At 33.4% G+C, this 21,141-nt stretch overlaps 3 protein-coding genes across 3 annotated transcripts; 2 read left to right on the top strand and 1 right to left on the bottom strand.

The window, feature by feature from the left end:
- Nucleotides 1-1,372: 1,372 nt before the first annotated feature.
- LOC107789456 (putative LRR receptor-like serine/threonine-protein kinase At4g37250) lies at nucleotides 1,373-5,686 on the bottom strand. Its single transcript, XM_016611269.2, has 2 exons — nucleotides 3,751-5,686; nucleotides 1,373-2,235 (listed from the first exon to the last, which is right to left on the bottom strand). Exons 1-2 carry the CDS (start codon nucleotides 5,429-5,431, stop codon nucleotides 1,568-1,570), a joined length of 2,349 nt encoding a protein of 782 aa, XP_016466755.1. The 5' UTR covers nucleotides 5,432-5,686; the 3' UTR covers nucleotides 1,373-1,567.
- Nucleotides 5,687-8,501: 2,815 nt separating this feature from the next.
- On the top strand, nucleotides 8,502-9,056 carry LOC142173583 (uncharacterized). Its single transcript, XM_075239204.1, has one exon. It carries the CDS (start codon nucleotides 8,502-8,504, stop codon nucleotides 9,054-9,056), a length of 555 nt encoding a protein of 184 aa, XP_075095305.1.
- Nucleotides 9,057-10,456: 1,400 nt separating this feature from the next.
- On the top strand, nucleotides 10,457-11,377 carry LOC142173584 (uncharacterized). The gene is made up of 2 exons (XM_075239205.1): nucleotides 10,457-11,071; nucleotides 11,162-11,377. The coding sequence occupies exons 1-2, from the start codon at nucleotides 10,457-10,459 to the stop codon at nucleotides 11,375-11,377; spliced, it is 831 nt and encodes a 276-aa protein (XP_075095306.1).
- Nucleotides 11,378-21,141: the final 9,764 nt, after the last annotated feature.

Here is a 21,141-nt window from a genome sequence, read left to right on the forward strand (position 1 = left end):
GGAGTAGCTGCTATAGTTCATGCTAAGATAGACCATCTAACAGTTGCTCTTATTCAACTAACTTTTTCATATCGGATGGACAAAAAATGTTATGTGACTTCTTTCCTATATGTCCAAGTTTGTGCGCAAAGTTGGTGGAAGGTAGCATGTACAGTGACCGGGCCGGACGAGTGTATTACGTACGGATTCAATTGAACTCATAACTTTTTGATACAAAATAAAAATTCATAACTTTTTGATACAAAATAAAAATTCATTAAAATTATAAAAATAGTAGATATGAACTTATAACTTTAAAAATATAATGAATTCAATGATTAAAAGTTGAACTCATAAGATTTAAATTCTAGATCCGTCCAGAGAAACAGTGAAATAGAGGAGGTATAGAAGCGAACGACTACATTGTGAAATGTAGTTTCATTGGGTTGTCGTTCAATTGGATTGGTCCCACTTGGACTAGAAAACCTGATCAATGTGTCTTCGAGTCAAGTATTTTCTCTTAAATGGGTTTTTAAAATAGGTTTCGACAAACTTTGCATAGTTTATGGCTTCTTTGTTTTGTTAGCTTTTTATTTTTCAAAAAAACTTTTAGAAAAGAATAAAAAGTGTTTTTCGCAAAGAGCAAAAGTGCTTTTAGGCACTTTTTTGGGGAGAAAAGTGACATTGCTTATTAGATTTCGGTTCCTGTTTTGCAAGGAAGTTATTCCCAGTATATTTTATACATAGAGTGAGAAGTTCAAATACAGATAAAATATAGTATTAATTTGCGAAAAGAAAAAAGCCTACGATGGAGCCTTGAATACTCAAGTAGTGAATCTGTGAATGGATCAACTCATCTTTTTTGCCACTAAACTAAATTAATGCACCTCTTTGGCAATATTCCGACAGCTCAAATAATGAAAATCCTTTTTGCCTTTCTCAATAACGATACTTAACAACAAAGCAATCTCACGCGAAAAAAACAGGGTTTTAAAGGGGTCTTCACCGTTAAAAGCACAGACAAAATTATTCATCTTACTATCGAAGTGTAAATGAATTTTACACCCTTAATGTAATTTAACCTGATGCAGGAAGTTGCTTATCGTACTTTTGAGGTTATCAATTTCATTTATAGTTGGTAGTTACGTACAAAGATTCAAAGTATTAAGTTATATTCATTGACAGAATAGGAATTGTTTTTAACACTATCCGTGAATTTTAACCGAGAATAACATCTTGCTTAGTATTTTTGTTGAGTAATCAATTAATTTTTGTTATGAAATTACCTTTACTTACCTAATAGGTGATGTGACTGTGTCATAGAACTTAAATCCTACTTTTAATTGGCTTTAAAATTATCTAATAGTGTAACTTTTTAAGCGTAGTCAGTGTATAGAAGGTTAATCCAAAATAAATAAATTCTTGATCAATTAGTCAAACTTACAACACTTTCATCAATTACAACAACGGTTCTCTCCCCTCTTTATGTAGCAAAATCTTTCCAACAGTCAAAAGAAGAACAAAGAGAACTACAGCCCTTTACACCCCAAATAATACTTTAGTAGCTTTTCTTGGTCCAACATAATGATTAGTAATGTGAATAACCTGGTACTTTATCCAGCATATGAAGGGCATCTTTCATTGTAGGCCTTTTTTGTGGATTCAATGATGCACAACTAAACCCTAGCTTAAATAATGACACCGTGGTCTCTTCCTTTCTCTCCACGTCAGCTCTAATTGCCACATCAGCCATTTTCAACACCCGGTTCTTGTCATCCACTACTGGACCGGTGGTCCACTGGCTCAACTCCCGGTCCGAAAATACTTTCCCGGTTAGAAGCTCAAGCAACACAATACCAAAGGAATAAACATCCCATTTAGGACTAGGCTTGAGGCTCTGCAGCGACTCGGGTGCGTGGTACGGGGACGTGCACCCAACGAACCCGGCCGGGGCAATATAAGGGCTGCCATGAATCGGTTGATCATTTAAACCGTCTCGGGAGGATGTGGACCGCTTGCTACCAAAATGCCGGGCCGAATTATCCGGTTTGCAGCTATTTTTACCATGCATTAGCCCATGAAGCCCGAGGTCACTGATTATAGGCTCCATATCTTGAGTTAAGAGAATGTTACTAGGTTTGATATTGCCATGCACGTGTTTCTTCTCGTGGATGTAGGTCAATCCTCTTGCAATTCCTTTTGCTATCTTGAGCCGGACTTCATATGGTAAAAAGTAAGGAGAAGAACCAACTTTTCCTGAAAATTTTGAACAATTATGTTTTCTAAGTTCTAAATGTTTAATACAAGCGTAACATGCACATCTGCTAAAATTCCAGTAAAGTTCTATACGGTGGCAGATGCAAGATCCAAATGCAATATGAATCCAACAGATGAGCTCAACATATATATTTTACACAAAGGATATATATATATAAGTGAAAAATTAATAAATATTTAACAAATACTAAATTCTGAATTTATAGTTGCAAAAATACAATGGATTCAAAGAAAATAAATATTGAACCCGTCAAGTTTATATCATGAATATTCGCCTGTAGTTCGAGGGGAAGAAAACAAGGAAATGAATTAAAACTTCAAAAATTCATCACGTTTCTAATAATTTAAACTCAGTACGTACTAGATAATAAGTTAGTATCATAGTATATGTTAGCATCAGCAAACACAATAATAATGATAAATTCAGTATAATTTTAAAAATGTAATCTGGAATACGCAAACATGATTTCTACCTTGGGAAGATAGGGATGCACTAAGTTAATATTACTTAAATGGATACTCCTATTTTGTTTGTGTGAAGAACGTTTTGTGTACAATATTGAGGAGAGGGATGCACATGTATTTTGGCGTATTACATGTATTCTAGTATAGTTTTGGGGGTGGGGGGGACTTTCACGGATTATGACAATGTCACATGGAGGACCATCGGGAGCCTCAAACAGAACCACATAAGTATAGGTCTGCATATTCAGCAACAAAAATCCATTCCAATGTATAGTATATATACACTTAAAACTAAAAAACCCTATTTTCTAATGACTAACTATAGTAATATTATATTAAGGGGCAAATCAGGGAATGTTGCTGGAAATATACCAGAGACCATTGAAGGAAGATACCCTTGACTAATCAGAATATTTGGGTACGTAATTATTGTTAGGACCAGAATTTTTTTTATATCAAAAGTATAGCAATGATTGATTGGACTATATTTTGACCAAAGAAGAACTAATTTTTCTCTCAATGAAGAAATTCAACATGTTCTTTGGCTTTTTTGTGTTATTTTTATGAATGAACCATGGGATAATTCTTGAATTTTCAAAAGCTATGACTAGTACGATGAAAGTCATTTTCTGAAGAAAAAAGAAGTTTTGGAAAATGACTTATTTTCTGAAAATATTTTTCTAGTTTAGTTTTTTTAGAATTTTTTTATTAAACATAATAAAAATTTTGAGTAATAAAGATTGATAGCAATATTTAAGTGTTGGCTAAAGCAACAATATAAAGATAAGAGTTGAGATAATTGTGAAAAAAAATGACTCCCGCAGACAAAAAAAAAATGAGGGATTCATTTTCCTCCTATAGATAAAAATTGTCCATGAAAAATATTTTTAGTATATTTTCTAAGCAAATATTTTTCGAAAAATATTTAATTTTCAGTCACGCTAAACAAACCCATAATCTCTGCCAAATTTCCTAAAAATTGAAGTAATGTAACGAAGAAATGAACAGAAGAAGGAAAAATAAACTTACTGTAACCAACATTAGCTAAGCTTCCATTTGAAACATAGTCATAGATGACAAGCTTCTCATCATCTCCCCAATAGAACCCTCTAATACGAACAAGATTTGGGTGTCGCAGCTTATTAATTGCTTTAACTTGATTCTCAAATTCCTTCAATTTTCCAACACCACTTTCTCCAATTCTCCTAACAGCAAATGCAGACCCATCTTCTAACACAGCTTTATAAACAATGCTAGCTCCACTTGACCCCAAAATATAAGCTGAAGCTTTTAACAAAGTCTCTAACTCTAATTCTGTTTCACCATCTACCATTACAAAAGACCTTTCTTTCTTTTTCTTCTCATCCATTTCATACTCAACTTGTTCTTCAATTTCATTCTTCTTGTTTTCATCAGTATCTGAACCAGTTGCTGATGTTTCTTCACCATTTGTTATGGTCAAACATGGCCAACTTGCAAGACTTGAACTTCTTCTAGTAGTATCTTTTTGTTTTACAACTACTATTGTTGGTTCTGGAGTTTTGTTGTATTTTTGGTCTTTGTCTAATGAGCTTTCTATCTTTGCTTCACTTGCTTTTTTCTTCTTCAATTTGTAAATATAAAGAAAGACAATAGCAAGAACACCAACACCAGCTAAATCACCAACTATGATTCCCGCTATAGTTCCTGGTTTAAGCCCATGTTGTGGTTGATCTTGACCTGCACTTTCTGTATTTCCATATGAATTTTGAAGTGGGGTTGAGTTAATTTCTTTTGGAATGGCTGCAATTGCTGGAGAAGAAGTGTTTGTGGTGACATTAGGTGGAGATGATAAAGTTGAAGGAATAGTACACAGTTTCTTGAGTGGTTTGCCACAGAGATCTATATTTCCAGCAAAAAACTCTGTTTTCTGATTGGACAAAGCTACAGATTCTGGGATTTCACCAGTGAGGTTGTTGAAAGAAAGATCAATTGTAGCATTAGCTGGTATTTTCTTGGCAAATTGTGGTGACACTAAACCTGAGAGCTTGTTTGAGGAAAGGTTCAAGTATTTCAAGCTATCACCACCAAATTCATCAGGTAATGTTCCATTCAACAAGTTAGAAGAAAGATCCAAAACTTCAACAAACTGAAATCCACTTGGTATTGTACCAGAAAAGAAGTTGTTCCTTAAAGAAACAACTCCTAAATTCTGCAAAGAAGTTAACTTTAGTGGAACATTTCCAGCAAATGCATTCACAGAAAGATTGAGAAGTTTTAAGCTCTTTAACCCTCCAATAGACTCAGGAATTTCACCAGAAATAGCATTGTTGGACAGTGAAAGGACTTGAAGTTCAGAAGCAGTGAAAAGTGAAATGGGAAGAGTTCCATTAAAGAAATTATTAGAGAGGTCAATAGTATGTAAGTGTTGAATGAAGCCTAATTGTGCTGGAATAGAACCAAGAAGCTTAGAATTTGGGAGGACTAAACTTGTGACTCTAAACATGTCTGGTGCACAAGTTACACCAGTCCATAAACATGGGCTTGCATCATTATAATCCCAATTATCAAGAACTGATAAAGGGTCGTCAAGAATTGAGTATTTGAAAGATAACAAGAGAGTTCCATCTATGTTAAGACCAAATGAAGGACACAAAAGAAAGAAGAGAAAGACACAAAATGACCACAAAGAATAATGCTCAGAATCAGTTGTTGAGAAGCTCATCATCATTTCTTGAACTGATTATTCATCATTACTGCATACTCCTAAGTCCTATTCATAGGAAGAAAAAGAAGAATTTGAGAAAGAGGAAGAGGTAAACCAACTTTTATAGAAGTTGTTTTGGTGACCAAAAAGGCAAAGGGATATGGAGAAGAGTAAGGCAAAAAGGAGTTCTGGTTCACTCTGCTGCATAATGATAATATTTGATATTGATATACTAGTAGTAAAAGGGTACTTGAGTTAGCATGGGAAAACAAAGTGAATGGCTACTATTGTACTTCTTTTTGTTCTTATTATTGAGTTTAATTTTTATACGCTTACAATAAAAAAAATTATATTACTTCACTAAAGGTTAATAAAGGTAATTACGTATAACCAATAGAGTTAATAATCTAAAAAATAATGTGAGTTACCTTCCATAGTAGATTAAATTACACTGATTACTTAAAAATTCATTTACACTTCCAGTAATTTTTTTTATACTATCGGGTCAATTTTTTAAACGTTAATAAGTGTATTTAACTACCTACAATCAATGGGTTTAATTATTATAAAATAAAGCAAGCGACTTATTATGATAGGTTAAATTACACTAAGTATAAAAATTCATTTAAGTTGCTAGAGGACCTCTTAGTATAACTTAGAGTAATCATATCATTAATTTATCAAAAAAAATATTATTAATTTAGAAAAAGAAAGCAGAGAGGAATCTTTGTTTTTTGCTAGAAGACGTCTTTGTATGAGTTGGATCTCAATTTACAAGTAGAGTAACGTAACTAAAGTCCACCTCCTATCGACTTTTCCCCCACTCCATTTTTTCGTTTCCCATGCTATCTCCTTTCAAATTACCTTACGAGTGAACATATAAGATTATTGTGCCCTTGTAATTTTACACAATTATAAAAAAAAACTCATAGAACTGCTGGCTAAAAGAGTAATTGAATATTTAAAAATCGACTAAACCGATAGAATTGTACTGTACCGAATCGATTTTTAATTTTTTTAATAAAACAGTAGTTTTTTTTTTTATATAAATCTATAATTGTATCGATAATTAGGATATATTTTTAATTTTATAAAAATAAACCGAAAAATACCGAACCTGCACCGAATAAATTTATATGTAAAAAATATATTTATATATTAAGTTTAAAAATAATAATACATTAAATTTTTGCTTGTGCCTTGGAATTATGAAAACGATTATCAGCCAACAAGTAATTAAAACTCAAAATCCTAATTCTCAAACCTATTATGCTACTCTTATCGAAACGAAATTATTTTCATCATATTCACTAGCAAGACACAAGGTACTCTAGCGATTATGAGTAGCAAACTACAATGTATTGAATATGTTTTCTTTCATATGATTTAGATTTATTTTTTTAAATATTTAATCTTCCAAAAACTTTATTCTCGAGTCCCAGTTTAATTAATATCTTTTTACTCATGTGATTTATATTTTCTTTGTCATTGCTTAATTTCTTTTATGCTGTTATAGAATAGTTGATGGATCTAACTCTAGCCATCTTTCATGTTTTCTTAAATCATCTCCATTTTAACAGTAAAAATATCTAGAGAATTTTATTAAGTCATATAAAAGTACGTATGTTATTGCATATACTTCTACTAATGACTTTTACATGACTTTAAAAAATATATATCGAAAATTAACCGAATCGTACCATTATTGAAAAGAAACCGAAATGATTGTGACGGTTTCTAAAAATTTAATTTTGATTATACATAATAAAATAACCAAAAAATTAGTATTGTACAAATTTTATAAAATAGACGACCAAACCGAACCATTTACACCCTACTTATGGCTACTGATTAATTTTGCAGAAATTCTGAGGTAAAAAGCCTCTGTTTTCCTTTTATATTTGTAAACGGAGTGAGAGTTTCGGTGTAAATTTCTTTACACAATTAAGCTAGATACTTAGAAATAAATTTCTTGATGAACACTAATTGATAATTTTTGGTAAAAAAATAAAAACCAACCTTCTATCACAGATTAAATATGGAATAATAGATTTTTCTAGTTCCCACCTAGAGTTTTCCTTTCTGGCTTTTGATCTCGTTATTTACTTAATTATCTTGCAAAAGTGAAATGATGCATCACTACGCTAGCTTTAATGAGATGACATAGAGTCACGGAAACAAACTTTATTATATTTGTGTAGAAAAGCAGAGTAAATGGATGAAAGAAAAGTGGAAAGTTATGTGTGGTAATTTTTGTCTTATCTGAAAAGACATGCATTTACCGACATATTTTTAAATGGGTCCATTACAAAAATCATGTAATACAAAGTTGGGTGAAAATATTTTACAAAATACTTCTTCTTTTTTTTCAACTAAAAATTATTACAGGTCCCAATTGAATCACATCTGATGTGAAGAAGGGTTAATCATTTTTTTTATTTCCTGATCAATGTATTAAGGCCTGAAGAAATCTGAATTCGCGCAAGAAAATCCCATGTTAGGAAATAAAACGTTCTCTAACAAAGGCGACTTCATACTCAGGGTTCAAACCCGAGACCTTTGTGTTGAGATGGTTAGGGTGACAGTTGGTGACAGTTGCACAGATGAAAGCTTAGAGGGTGACAAAGTTAGTTAGGTGACAGTTGTGTATACTAGCAAAATTAATTAATTAGTGAATGGTTAGGAATTAAATATAAATTCCCACGTGTACAGTGGGTTAGCAGTAAGCCATTGTACTCTTTTTTCATTTTCTGTAATATTGAAGATTCGATTTTATCCAGAACCTTCTTCTTCTTATTTCTTCGATTCAATCTTGGCTTACATTCTCCACCCTCTAATGGTGGATTTTATCATGGTATCAGAGCTTGAGTGAATCGATCGAGGACAGAGTAAGTTCATTTTTAGTTTTTTGTGAAGACGATACTTTTAGTTCGTCGAATTTTTCTTTGAGTTGATTTGAAGCTCAACAATGGCGAATTTAGACATCGACAACCCTAGACATTCATTCTCCCTGCAACCATCGGATAATCCTAGCAATGTGATTATCTCAATTTAGCTAAAAGGAACGGAAAACTATTCCGTCTGGAGCAAAGCTATGGTGATTGCGTTGCGAGCGAAGATGAAATTAGGGCTTATTGATGGGAGTTGCACAAAATTTCAATTCACTGAAGATTTGGGCGAGGACTGGGAGCGAGTCAATACGACAGTGTTGACATGGATCATGAACACTGTATCTTCAGAATTGATAAATGGTATCGTATATGCTGAGAATGCTCATGAGGTTTGGTTGGACCTTGAAGATCGATTCAACAAGGTAAATGGTTCTAAGGTCTATAATCTCCAGCGAGAAATAGCTACAATCTCTCAATGTACCTCTAGTATCTCTGTTTATCACTCTAGGTTGAAGTCATTATGGGATGAATATGGTTCTTTTATACCCTCACTCCCAGTTACTGCTGGAACAAGAGATTTTATTGAACATTTAGAGCAACAAAAACTTTTTCAATTCTTAATGGTATTTAATGAATCATATGGAGCAATTAGAAGTCAAATTCTGTTGCAATCTCCATCACATTTGGTTAGTCGTGCTTTTGCAATGCTAATAAATAAAGAGAATCAGAGAAAAGTTTGTGTGTCTAATTCTCTATGAATAACAACAGTCATGGTCAAGAGAATGTCATGAACAAAGGAAAAATTGAAATGCCTCGAGGAATGTCAAACTTCTTTACTGATGAGCAGTATGGCCAGATAATGAGGTTGTTAAACAAAGAAAAGGCAGAGGAGCACACAGCTAATATGGCAGGTAATGATGATTCACATTTGTTGAAAGATTGTAGGGATCTTTGGATCATAGATACTGGAGCAACAGATCATAATATGTTGGATGCTGTAGTAAAGTTACCTGATCATAGGAGAGGTAATATTAGCCTGCCAAATGGTAAGTCTGTTCCTGTTACTTATCAAGGCAGCTATAATCTTACAGGAGATGATACCATACATGATGTGTTGTGTGTGCCTGAATTTAGATATAACTTGCTGTCAGTCTCTAAACTGACAAGAGAGTTGTAATGTTCAGTGAACTTTTTCCCAACATTTTGTGTCTTCCAGGATCTGTACACTGGGAGAGTGAAGGGGTTGGTAAGGATAAAGGTGGTTTGTATCTACTAATCCCAAGAAAGACAGACAAATATAAGGAAACACAAAAGATTAGAAGCTGTCTTGCAGCAGGAGTGAAGATTGATGTTGGAACCTGGCATAGAAAGCTTGGACATATTCTAGTAGCAGTCATGAAGAAGTTGAATTTTATGAAGAATAAAGACTTCCTAGGTTGTAGTCTCAGTAATTGTACTGTATGCCCTTTGGCAAGACAGACTCGAAGACCTTTTCCTCTTAGCAGTAGTAGAGCAAGTAATGAATTATGTGCTGTTTTGATAATGCCAAGAGCCAAAATGAAACAGCAGAATGAAAATTATTGATGACAACAAAAAGTAAGGTATTGATATCGTAGAGACGCGGCGAACCTGCAACGTGTCAACTCTTGTACTGTACGCGGCGAATTGTCACTTCATCTTCCACCCAATATATCCTTTTTCTTTCATTATTATTAAAAAAATATATTCGTTCTTATCCTTTAAGCTTCTGACAATATAACAACTCATCTTTCCACATCCTTGTCTGAAAAAAGGCTCTCTTTGATTTGTCCGTGAATGTACGGATCTAAGATTTAAAACTTCGTTAGTGAGGACTGATAACGGTGCAGAATTCTTTAGTAAAGAATGTAAGGATTTCTTATCAAGTTCAGGAGTCCTTCATCAGAGCAGTTGTCCACACACTCCACAACAAAATGGAGTGGTGGAAAGGAGACATAGGCACATCCTGGAGGTGGCAAGGGCATTGAGATTTTAAGGCAGCATTCCATTACATTTCTGGGGAGACTGTGTGTTAACAGCGGTCTATCTTATAAATAGAATACCATCCTCAATTTTGAGGGGCAGGTCTCCTTATGAGGTATTTCACAAATCCAAGCCAAGTCTAATGCATTTAAGGGTTATGGGTTATCTGTTCTATGCCACCGTTACAGAGAAAATTGACAAATTCTCACCTAGAGCTGTAGCAACAGTTCACATGGGGTACTCAGTTTCTCAGAAGGGTTATAGGTTGTATGATCTTAAGGCCAAGAGATTCTTTGTGAGTAGATATGTGACATTCCGGGAGAACATCTTTCCTTTCCAATCAATGAAGAAAGGTGTAGACTTGCCATTGTTTCTGGAGATTAATGATGCTCAGACAATTACCTCAAGGGCACCTGCACAAGTAGCTCAGGGTACAAATGGAGATGATGCAGGACAGGATGCAACCACCACAACTGAGCCTTCACTTGATGAACCAACTTATGACACCCAGTTAGCAGCAGTTAATGAACATACCTCTGATGAACAACTTCAGCATGATGTATTGCCTATCATTGATCCTACTATCCCATCAATTCAACTGAGGAGATCTTTAAGAGATCCAAAACCACCAACATGGCTGAAAGATTATGTTTGTCCATGGAAAGCAAGCTCATCCTCCAATTGCATCTATCATATGTCCAACTACTTGGACTATTCTTCTGCCTCACCACAATATCAATCATTTCTGGTAGCCACATCTGAGATAGAGCATGTATCTTATATTGAAACAATGAAGGACCCTAGATGGATTGAAGCTATGAAAACAGAAATTGATGCTCTTGTCTTAAACAACATATGAGAGGTAGGTGATGTACCCAAAGGAAAGGTTCCCATTGGATGTAGATGGGTGTACAAGATCAAGTATAAATCCAATGGAAAGATTGAGAGGTTCAAGGCCAGGTTAGTGGTAAAGGGTTATAGTCAGCAAGAGGGACTGGACTACCAGGAGACATTCTCTCCAGTAGTTAAAATGGTCACAGTAAGGGTGGTTATTGCTCTTGCAGCCATGAACCAGTGAAATCTCTATCAAATGGATGTCTACAATGCATTCCTTCAAGGTGATCTTGAAGATGAAGTTTACATGCAGCTCCCACAGGTTTTGGTAGTCAAGGGGGGAACAAGGCATGCAGACTATACAAATCCCCGTATGGGCTCAAACAAGCGTTAAGACAGTGGAACTTGAAATCATTGAGGCACTGATAAATGCAGATTTTGTACAGAGCAAGCATGATCATTCTTTTTTCACTGTGAGGAAGAATACTAAACTTGTCATCATTCTTGTTTATGTTGATGACCTCCTCATCACAGAAAATGATGCTGATATGATTCAAGAAGCCAAGACCATACTTCATAAGGCATTCAGAATTAAGGACTTGGGCTTTTTGAAATACTTCTTGGGGATTGAAGTTAGCAGATCCCAGAAAGGCATAGTGCTGTGTCAAAGGAAATATACAGTGGAACTAATAGCAGAATTGGGACTAGCATGGTCTAAACCTGCAATTACCCCAATGGAGCAAAACATGAAGTTAACAACAGTGGAGTATGATGCGCATTGTAACTTGAAGGATGGTCCAGCACTCACAGATGTCAAAGGATATCAAAAGCTCATAGGGAAGCTTCTGTACTTGACATTAACTAGGCCTGATTTTGCCTATACAGTACAGACTTTAAGCCAATTCATGCAAGCTCCTAAGAAGTCGCACTTGGAGGCAACACATAGATTGGTGAGATACTTGAAGAATGAACCAGGATTAGGCATTCTCATGAGTGCAGATGGTGACATGACTCTAAGAGCATACTATGACGCAGACTGGGCAAACTGCCCAAATTCAAGGAAGTCAGTAACAAGTTACTTGGTGAAGTTTGGAAAGTCCCTAATCTCATAGAAGTCAAAGAAGCAAAGTACAGTAGCAAGGAGTTCAGCAGAATCAGAATATAAGAGTATGGCACTAACAGTTTGTGAGTTGATCTGGCTGCTAGGAGTTTTCAAAGAATTGGGAGTTGAATTGCCTATTCCAATTCAGTTGTTCACTGACAGTAAAGCAGCAATGCAGATAGCAAGCAATCCAGTATTTCATGAACGAACCAAACATATAGAGATCGATTGTCACTTTATAAGAGAAAAGGTGCAAGAAGGACTGATTCAAACTATGTATGTTCCAAAAGAAGAACAAACATCAGACTTGTTGACTAAAGGACTTGGAAGTGTTCAACATCACCATCTGATGTGCAAGCTAGGTGTTTTGAACATCTTCATAGCACCTAGCTTGAAGGGGGTGTTGATATGGTTAGGGTGATAGCTGGTGACAGTTGCACAGATGAAAGCTTAGAGGGTGACAAAGTTAGTTAGGTGACAGTTGTGTATAGTAGCAGAATTAATTAATTAGTGAGTGGTTAGGAATTAAATATAAATTCCCACATATACAGTGGGTTAGCAGTAAGCCATTGTACTCTTTTCTCATTCTCTATAATATTGAAGATTCGATTTTATCCAGAACCTTCTTCTTCTTATTTCTTCGATTCAATCTTAGCTTAAATTCTCCACCCTCTAATGGTGGATTTTATCACTCTGGTTAAGGATGAAGAAGTACTTACGACTCCACTATAATCCTTATTAGTAAGGGTTAATCATTTGTATATAAGAGATGTAGTAGGTGAATTGATGAAATTCACCCATTTTTAATAAGAGGTCCAAGGATTGAGATTTGAGAATGAAAAAAAATTCTGGCAAGTGATAGAAAATACTTTCCGTGGATCCTATGCAACGTGAATTTGAATTCGTCGAGCCAATAAATTTTAGATACCAAATGATTATACAAAAATAACATTTCTTGTCAACCGCTATTATAGGTTCTTGTGTTGATACTCAACTACTCTACTTTGATCATACCAAAACAACAAATATCCTATGTTAAACCATACATTAAAATAATATAGTAGCAGTTATATTATATTACTAGTAAACCATTTGAATTTCAAACATAGGTCAATAAAACAAGTGACAAATGGCTAATTTACTTCAAAAAGTTTGTCAAAATATGTCGTCTAAATTACTATTAAACCATTTGAATTTCAAACGTAGGCTAATAATACAAGTGACTAATGGCTAATCTACTTTAAAAAATTTGTCTTATTTCTTATATTGACCACTAAACTACATTGTCCTCGACATATTTTTAATAATTTCTTTTTCTTCAAAGTCTATGCTTAGCTTAAATTACCGACTTTGTTTATGGTTACATTTCTGTTTGGCATACTCGGCCAATTTCACAGTTTACTTGGTTTGATAGACGTTACTCTTATGTAATTTAGTGAAATATTGAAATTCTTTCAAGTTATTTATCCAAGAAAGGTTGCTGAATAAGAGCATGCTCCAGCCAGTATATAAAACAATTATTTTTGAAGTTGAATTCAACTAGAAACAAAAAGAGAATGCACATTAAATTTGAACATATTTTACGATTTGAGTCTTCGTCTAGTTGTATTTGGTCGATGTAAGCACCACTGGTGTTTTAGATGTACTGACCGTATAAAGAATGTTTACATTATTAATATATTTTAATTTGTTATAGTAAGTTACTTTGCCTTATTTTCCTAGTGTTTAATGTTCTGGACGGTTGTCCATGGTTATTTTCTTAGATGAATTAAAATATAAATTTTACTGTCACGGACAATGCATAGAAACTAAAATTTATACTCATCAAATTAGAACAATTTTAGGAGTTGGGTAACTGAAAGTCTTATATTCCTTTTAGGGGTGGGCTTAATTTGCACAAGCCCGAAATCCAAATCACAATTTAATTTTTAGTTTAGAATACTTTCTATTTTGTCATTCGTTCATATATTCAAAATTAATTACTACATCACTGTCAGAATACTTTCTATTTAAACATGATCTTACTATTGTTAATTCTTAATTCTTATTGGCTTTATTAATGTCTCCGTTGCATTTCCTTGATAATGGTTTATTACTTGTATGAATACTTTATTTGGATGATTGTTGTGAGAATGAGGAACAATTAAGGCGCTTTAACATGAATACTTCATTTGCATGTTTATTTTTATAAGAAGAAAAAGCAATTCAACTTATAGGTTCAAAATCGAGAATCCGAAATATTCAAATTGATTAATCTGAAATGGAACTTAAAAATATGATCCAATCCGAGCTTATTTGGATTTTTATTTCTTCAATCCGAAAATCGAAAATCCAAACTGAAATTTTCATATCCAATCCAAACTACCCAAACGCCCGCCCAGAGTTCGTCTTGTCTAATAGTCTGTAACTTCGTATTTATCATTGATTTTATTATTTATACGTAATAAATTGACTTTATAGCTCTTGTGGATTGTGAGTTGCATTCATATTATATCTCAGGAAAAAAGTGTCTTATTTTATATTGGTCACTGTCAACACTTCCTTAACCAACAAAAACACTAAACTACATGTCCCTATTACTTTTATTAATATTCTTTTTCTTCAAAGTCTATGTTTACCTTAAATTATATTAGACTTTGTTATGGTAGCATTCTGCTTGGCATATATACTCGGCCATTTTCACGGTTTACTTGGTTTGTTAGACGTTAACTTATGTAATTTAGTGAAGCATTGAAATTCTTTCAAGTTATCTATCCAAGAAATGCTGCTGAATAATGAGTCAGTACATAAAACAATCATTTTTGAAGTTGAATTCAACCTGAATCCAAAAGAAAATGAAAATTAAAGTTGAACAAAATTCACTTTTTGAATGGTATTGGTGAAATAATATGGATTAATTAATTTTGACCCTTCAAAATATAAAACCATATTATCCATTTATCTACCCGTCTTATCTGATGTCAGTAATTAGCCAATGAAAAGTGTGATAATTAAATCAAATTAGAATTATTTGGAACTAAATAACAACTCCTCGGTTTCTTCCTCTCTCTTTTTAAATTATTTATTTTTATGTTCGTGATGAACCAACCACACTACCACAGTCCATAGTGTATTATGTTGTCGTTTGACTTAATGCAACTTTTAAGAGAAGCATTACATACTTGGAAGCAATCAGAGCAAAAGCAAATAGAGAATATTTAAGAATATTTTTCTATAGGTAAGTCCCACAATGTAGATTAAAAGGAGAAAAAACTTATAATATTTAAAAAGTTAAAAAAATTAATAATTTAGAGGGTAAAATAAGTATTTGACAATCAAAAATTTGAAAAAATCTGGTTGAGTGACTTTCTGAGTGCTATATACATAATTAAATGACTTTGTTGTTACGAACGAAAAAAAAATAACTTTAATGAATAATTTGGGATAGTTTAGTGGTAATGAACAACCAAATGAAAATGAAGTTGATGGCTGAGATGGCCACTAAATTTTAGGTAATTGGCCACTAAAGTAAAAAATCACTAATATTTACCTAGTTCACTTATTTAACCGAATTTTGTACTTTTTGGTGAGATTTAGTAACATGCTAGTATTGGCATAAGATCAACTTGTGCTCATTTAAGTTCTAATATTTTACAAGATTTCTCGGGCATTTTTCACATTCACTCTTATTTTTTTACTTATCTATACTACTTTTTAATACTTATTTACCTTCAATATTAAAGTTTAACTTAATTATAAATTGATATACAATTTATCATTTATATACCATTTCCCTTACCTTTGCTATTTGTTCTCAGATTTCCATTACTCCGTCACTTTGCTGCCGATTCAAGTTGAAATCTATCCCCAAAATATGAATTGGATATTCCAGAATAGTTAGTATAAAATACACTAGCCCACTAATTTTGCCAAACTAATATAAAATTAAGAGGTTTTTTCTTTCCTATACACTATATGAAACTTTATTATCAAAATTGTCCAAGTTTTGGAAATTACCCGCTCTAAATAAGTTTTGCTTACAATTTATATACAATCTATTAGTAGTGCCTTAAATTAGGGGATTAAGTTACACAATTTTTCTTTTTCTCTCTCCTCTTCTCTTTCCCTTATTTTAAAAATCCCTTTATTTATTAATGAGGTTCTTTTTAACTGATGCGGTCCAAAGATTTACTTTTTTAAGAGTATTTAATTGATGGGAGGACTGAAAATTTATCAATATTGATTGCTAAGTACTATTACTTGCAGCGTATTATTTTAGGAGTGTTAGAATTTATTGGAATACCATTGCATTTCGTATTTTTTATTAGATGGGGTGTTATTTGACACTGATAATTCTGTAGTTGCTAGCGTTTTTATTCTTCACTGATGTGTTTTAGTCATTTCACCCATGTGGCGTTGTGTGTGTGTGTTGGGGGGGAGGGGGGGGGGATGACTTAAATTTTTGGTCAAAGACAAACTCGAAATTTAAGTAAAATGTTCAACGCCTTTATTTCTATCGATGTGATAAATGTGTATCACAACAACAATATAAACTTGATGGTGATAAATTTGTATGATATATCAACATACAAATTAAAAATAAATTTCGTACAAATTTGATACATCTACAACAGCATATAAACTAAAAATAATTATATAATATACAACTTATTTATAATTTATCTACAATTTTCATACATCATTTCTACCCAATTAAATACAATTACAACATCATACAATTTAAATACAATTTTCATACAAATTTTATACAATATGTCTTCTATATGTATTTTGTAAAAGATTTGTATATATTTTGTATATAGTGTGTTCTTCTTCCTCTCTGAAATTTCAATCAAAATTTCCTCCTTTAATACAATTTTGATACATATCAACAACTTCATGTAAAATGATATTATTTATTACTTAAATATAATTTTCGTACAACGATTCATACATTATATGACTATTTTTCAACTTTCATACAACATTCAAATAAAATAAAAAAATATATAACTGCAATAGAATACAACTTAAATACAATTTACATACAATTATAATATAACTTTAATACAATTTCGTAAGTATATTATATGTCATGTGTTCTTTTTCTTCTTCTTCGAGTTTCAATATGAAATTCAGCCAAAATCAAGTCTAATCTTCACCAAACACTCTCAAAATTGAGATATAAACTCCAAACAATATTATCAATTATTTACAACAACACCCAATCCAAGCAAATAATTATTTTTGAAAATCCATATTCGAATTCAAAGCTTCAAAGCTTTTTAACGGCTGTCAATGGTGGAGAGTCAAACACCAATTGTGCAACATGAAAGGAAATTGTTAAGTTAAAACTCTATAGTAAAACGATTGAAATCCATTTATGAATTCCATTAAAAATATATACAACATGAAAGTATAAAAAATAGAAAACTGTCAATGGTGGAGAGTCAAACACCAATTGTGCAACATGAAAGGAAATTGTTAAGTTAAAACTCTATAGTAAAACGATTGAAATCCATTTATGAATTCCATTAAAAATATATACAACATGAAAGTATAAAAAATAGAAAACATCAACGGAAGAAAAATTGGGGAAAGAACAGAGAATAATATATATATATATATATATATATATATATATATATATATATATATATATATATATATATATATATATATATATATATATAGAGAGAGAGAGAGAGAGAGAGAGAGAGAGAGAGAGAGAGAGAGAGAGAGAGAGAGAGAGAGAGAGAGAGAGAGAGAGAAAGAAAGAAGGAGACGAAGAGAGAGAGCAGCAGGAGAGAGAGAACATGGATGGGGAATAATTGATTTTTTATTCAATTCCTAATATAAAGAGATGCTCATTTTAAACTAATTTGTATATAATTGATAAATTGTATATGGCCGTGTAATTAAGTTAAAACTTGATTAGATAGGGTAATAAAGTTTTATATGTAGTATAGGAAAGTAAAATCCCTAAAATTAACAATATTAGCTATTTGAACAATTCAATGCACTCCTTGAATTTTCAATCTTTCATAAGAAATATAAAATAAACTTTCGAAATGTTCTCCAGTTTTTGCTAATTTGAATTTTGGCTAAGTTTAAGGGCCAACGAAATGTTAAGACATGAGTCTAAACTCCATTGACATTCATTAAAAAGTTTCAAAGCTATAAATTCGAAAAGAATTTTGCGAAATTTGCAGTTATGGAACACATCATCTATCACAAAAACCTATTAGGACAAACTTTGGATCAGGCGGATTCCTACATATTATATAAGAGGGCATGACTTGGACAATGTATTTATAGCGCAACAAGCGTCTTGGAGGGTGAGAAAAATTAAGAAGCTAGAGAAACATGGAAGCAGGTTCATGTTACACCGAAAGAGGGTAAGAGCTTGATCGGGCAAATCTATCTTCAACTACTGGGAGATGAGCCTAGAGTACCTTGGAAATATCTCGTGTTTAAAAATGAAGCAATACCCAAGACAAAGTTTACTATGTGGTTACATTTGTAGGGCAGGCTACCTATCATAGACAGACTAGTTAGTTGGGGAGTTCAGTTGGATCCTTTATGCACTCTCTGTCAATGCCAAAATGAAACTAGAGATCACTTGTATGTGGACTGTGATTTTTACTAAAAGATTATGGAGCAGAATCCTACAATGGATGAGGAGACAAAAAATTTCAGCAGCTACATGTCACGCTTATTTCCAGTTCATAGATGGAATATGGAACAGGGAATTTCAATTCTGAAGAGTTAGTTGGCAGTTGCTATTATTCTGGAAGAATTGTAGTTGACTTTTTAATTAGCATTAGAGGGAAAAGTAGCAGTTATTGCACTTCGAATTTCATTTTCACTTGTATAATCTATCATATAAGTACTTGTAGACAAACAGTTGGATTATGTGTGTATTTCAGATATTTTCTCCTATTTCTTCTATGAATCTCTCTGTTTCTTTACTGTTGAACTAGTTTCTCGAGATCTTCCGCGATCTCTTGGACTTGTTCGATCTAGTTCTCGACTGAGTTCCTAAATTGGGTCCCAATTGGTATCAGAGCGGTCGATTCCTAGTGCGCTAAATATGATGAAAGGTCATCGCAACAATGATGAAGCAACTATGGAGGTGCAAGGTCTGAAGGATACGATGCAACAGTTGATGGAAGGAATGGCTGAACTGAGAAATTCTAACAAGGAATTGAAGGATATGATGGATGATAATGAGAGGCAGACTCAAATTCCAGAACAACAAGGTGCAGCATTCCATATAGATTCGACAGGAAGTTCGAAGGGCAATCGAACATCTTTTGTAAGTTCTTATCCTTACTTTTCAAGGCTATCAAAGCTTGAATTTCCAAGGTTTAGTGGGAAAGATTTGAGAACTTGGTTGTATAAGGTGGATCAGTTTTTCACTATAGATGATATCCATTCAGATCAGAGGGTTAAAGTTGCTTCGATTCATTTTGAGGGAGGGGCTATACCGTGGCATCAGGCTTATATGGGAAATAGGTTATTTGTTCATCCTCCTATATGGAATGAGTATGTCATGGCTTTGGTTGAAAGATTTGGAACTGAATTTGATGATCTTATGGCTGATCTGAAGAATCTGAAGCAAGTAGGCAGTGTAAGAGAGTATCAGGCCTCTTTCGATAAAACTATGACCAGATTAAACCTACCCCAAGTCTATGCTTTTAATTGTTTCTTAGCCGGCCTTAAACCTGAAATTAGCTACTCCGTTAGGCTGCTAAATCCACAAACTTTATCCCATGCTTACTATGTTGCAAGAATACAAGAAGCCGCTTTCATAGCCCAAAACAAAGCCCACAAAGTACCTTTGTTACCCACACCTCATCCATCCTCCAGAAAAATCTCTGAATATTTACCTCCCAAAGCATCCTATTCGAAACCATCAACTGAATTTACTCCTTATTCTACCCAAAATCCACCTTCCAAGCCTTTCCAAAGAAAATTGATACCTACTGCTGAAATGAATGCTAAGAGGGAGAAGGGATTATGTTATTTTTGTGACGAGAAATATACACCTGGTCATAAGTGCAAGGGTAATAGACAATTGTACATGTTGGAGATTGAAGAAGGAGAGGCTAAAGAAGAAGAGAATTTTGAAGATACATGCCCAAATGATGCAGATGAAAACTTGTCAATTTCACTGCATGCATTGAATAGAACTGTAAGCTTTCAAACTCTAAGAGTTGCATGATATCATGAGAAGAGGCCAATTCATATTCTTATTGACACTGGTGGTACCCATAACTTATTGGATACTACCTTCGTCCGTAATTTGGGATATCCGGTGAAGAGTATTTGATGTTTGGTTATAATTACATATTTTTAGTGCATTACTTACCTTACATTTTGGGGCTTTAATGCTAAACTATACTATATTTGTGCTTAATTGAGTCTATTTTATGTGTAGGTGAATTGAAGATGAAAGTAGAAGAAAAAGGAGACCTACAAGTCGAAAGCGTGCGCAAGAGCAGTGAATGAGAGAACCTGGCGACGCCAGGCTTGAAGCTGGCTTTAGCCAGGCCTGGGGCCAGGTCTAATCCGAATTTTGAAGACTTAATTCGTTTTCGGGTTTGACTAGTACTTGTCCTACACGTTTAGGTCTTTTCCTACACATATAAATAGACCTAAAAATACCATAGAGGAAAAAAGATCGGAAGAGAACATACTTGAGGAGGACGTTTTTGAGAGGAAAACACAAGCATAGAGTCGCCGTGGAGGCCGGAATTTATCAAGTTTCATCTTTCTCTCACCAAACTTAGTAATTTTTATGTTTCTTTGTATGATTTGTTGTTTGGCTACCATGTCTATGTGGAGCTAAACTTCACGTTCTAGGGTTGTGATTCTTCCATGACTATTGTTATTCGGATATTGATTTTGCCTTCTTGATTTAT

Source organism: Nicotiana tabacum, chromosome 19, assembly GCF_000715075.1.
Source record: "Nicotiana tabacum cultivar K326 chromosome 19, ASM71507v2, whole genome shotgun sequence".
Lineage (NCBI taxonomy): Eukaryota > Viridiplantae > Streptophyta > Magnoliopsida > Solanales > Solanaceae > Nicotiana > Nicotiana tabacum.

Coding starts and splice junctions, on each gene's coding strand:
- LOC107789456 (XM_016611269.2), bottom strand. CDS start 5,431: ATGATGATGAGCTTCTCAACAACTGATTCTGAGCATTATTCTTTGTGG. Junction 2,236..3,750: donor CTTAGCTAATGTTGGTTACA/GTAAGTTTATTT, acceptor CAAAATTTTCAG/GAAAAGTTGGTTCTTCTCCT.
- LOC142173583 (XM_075239204.1), top strand. CDS start 8,502: ATGGTGATTGCGTTGCGAGCGAAGATGAAATTAGGGCTTATTGATGGG.
- LOC142173584 (XM_075239205.1), top strand. CDS start 10,457: ATGGGTTATCTGTTCTATGCCACCGTTACAGAGAAAATTGACAAATTC. Junction 11,072..11,161: donor CCACATCTGAGATAGAGCAT/GTATCTTATATT, acceptor AACATATGAGAG/GTAGGTGATGTACCCAAAGG.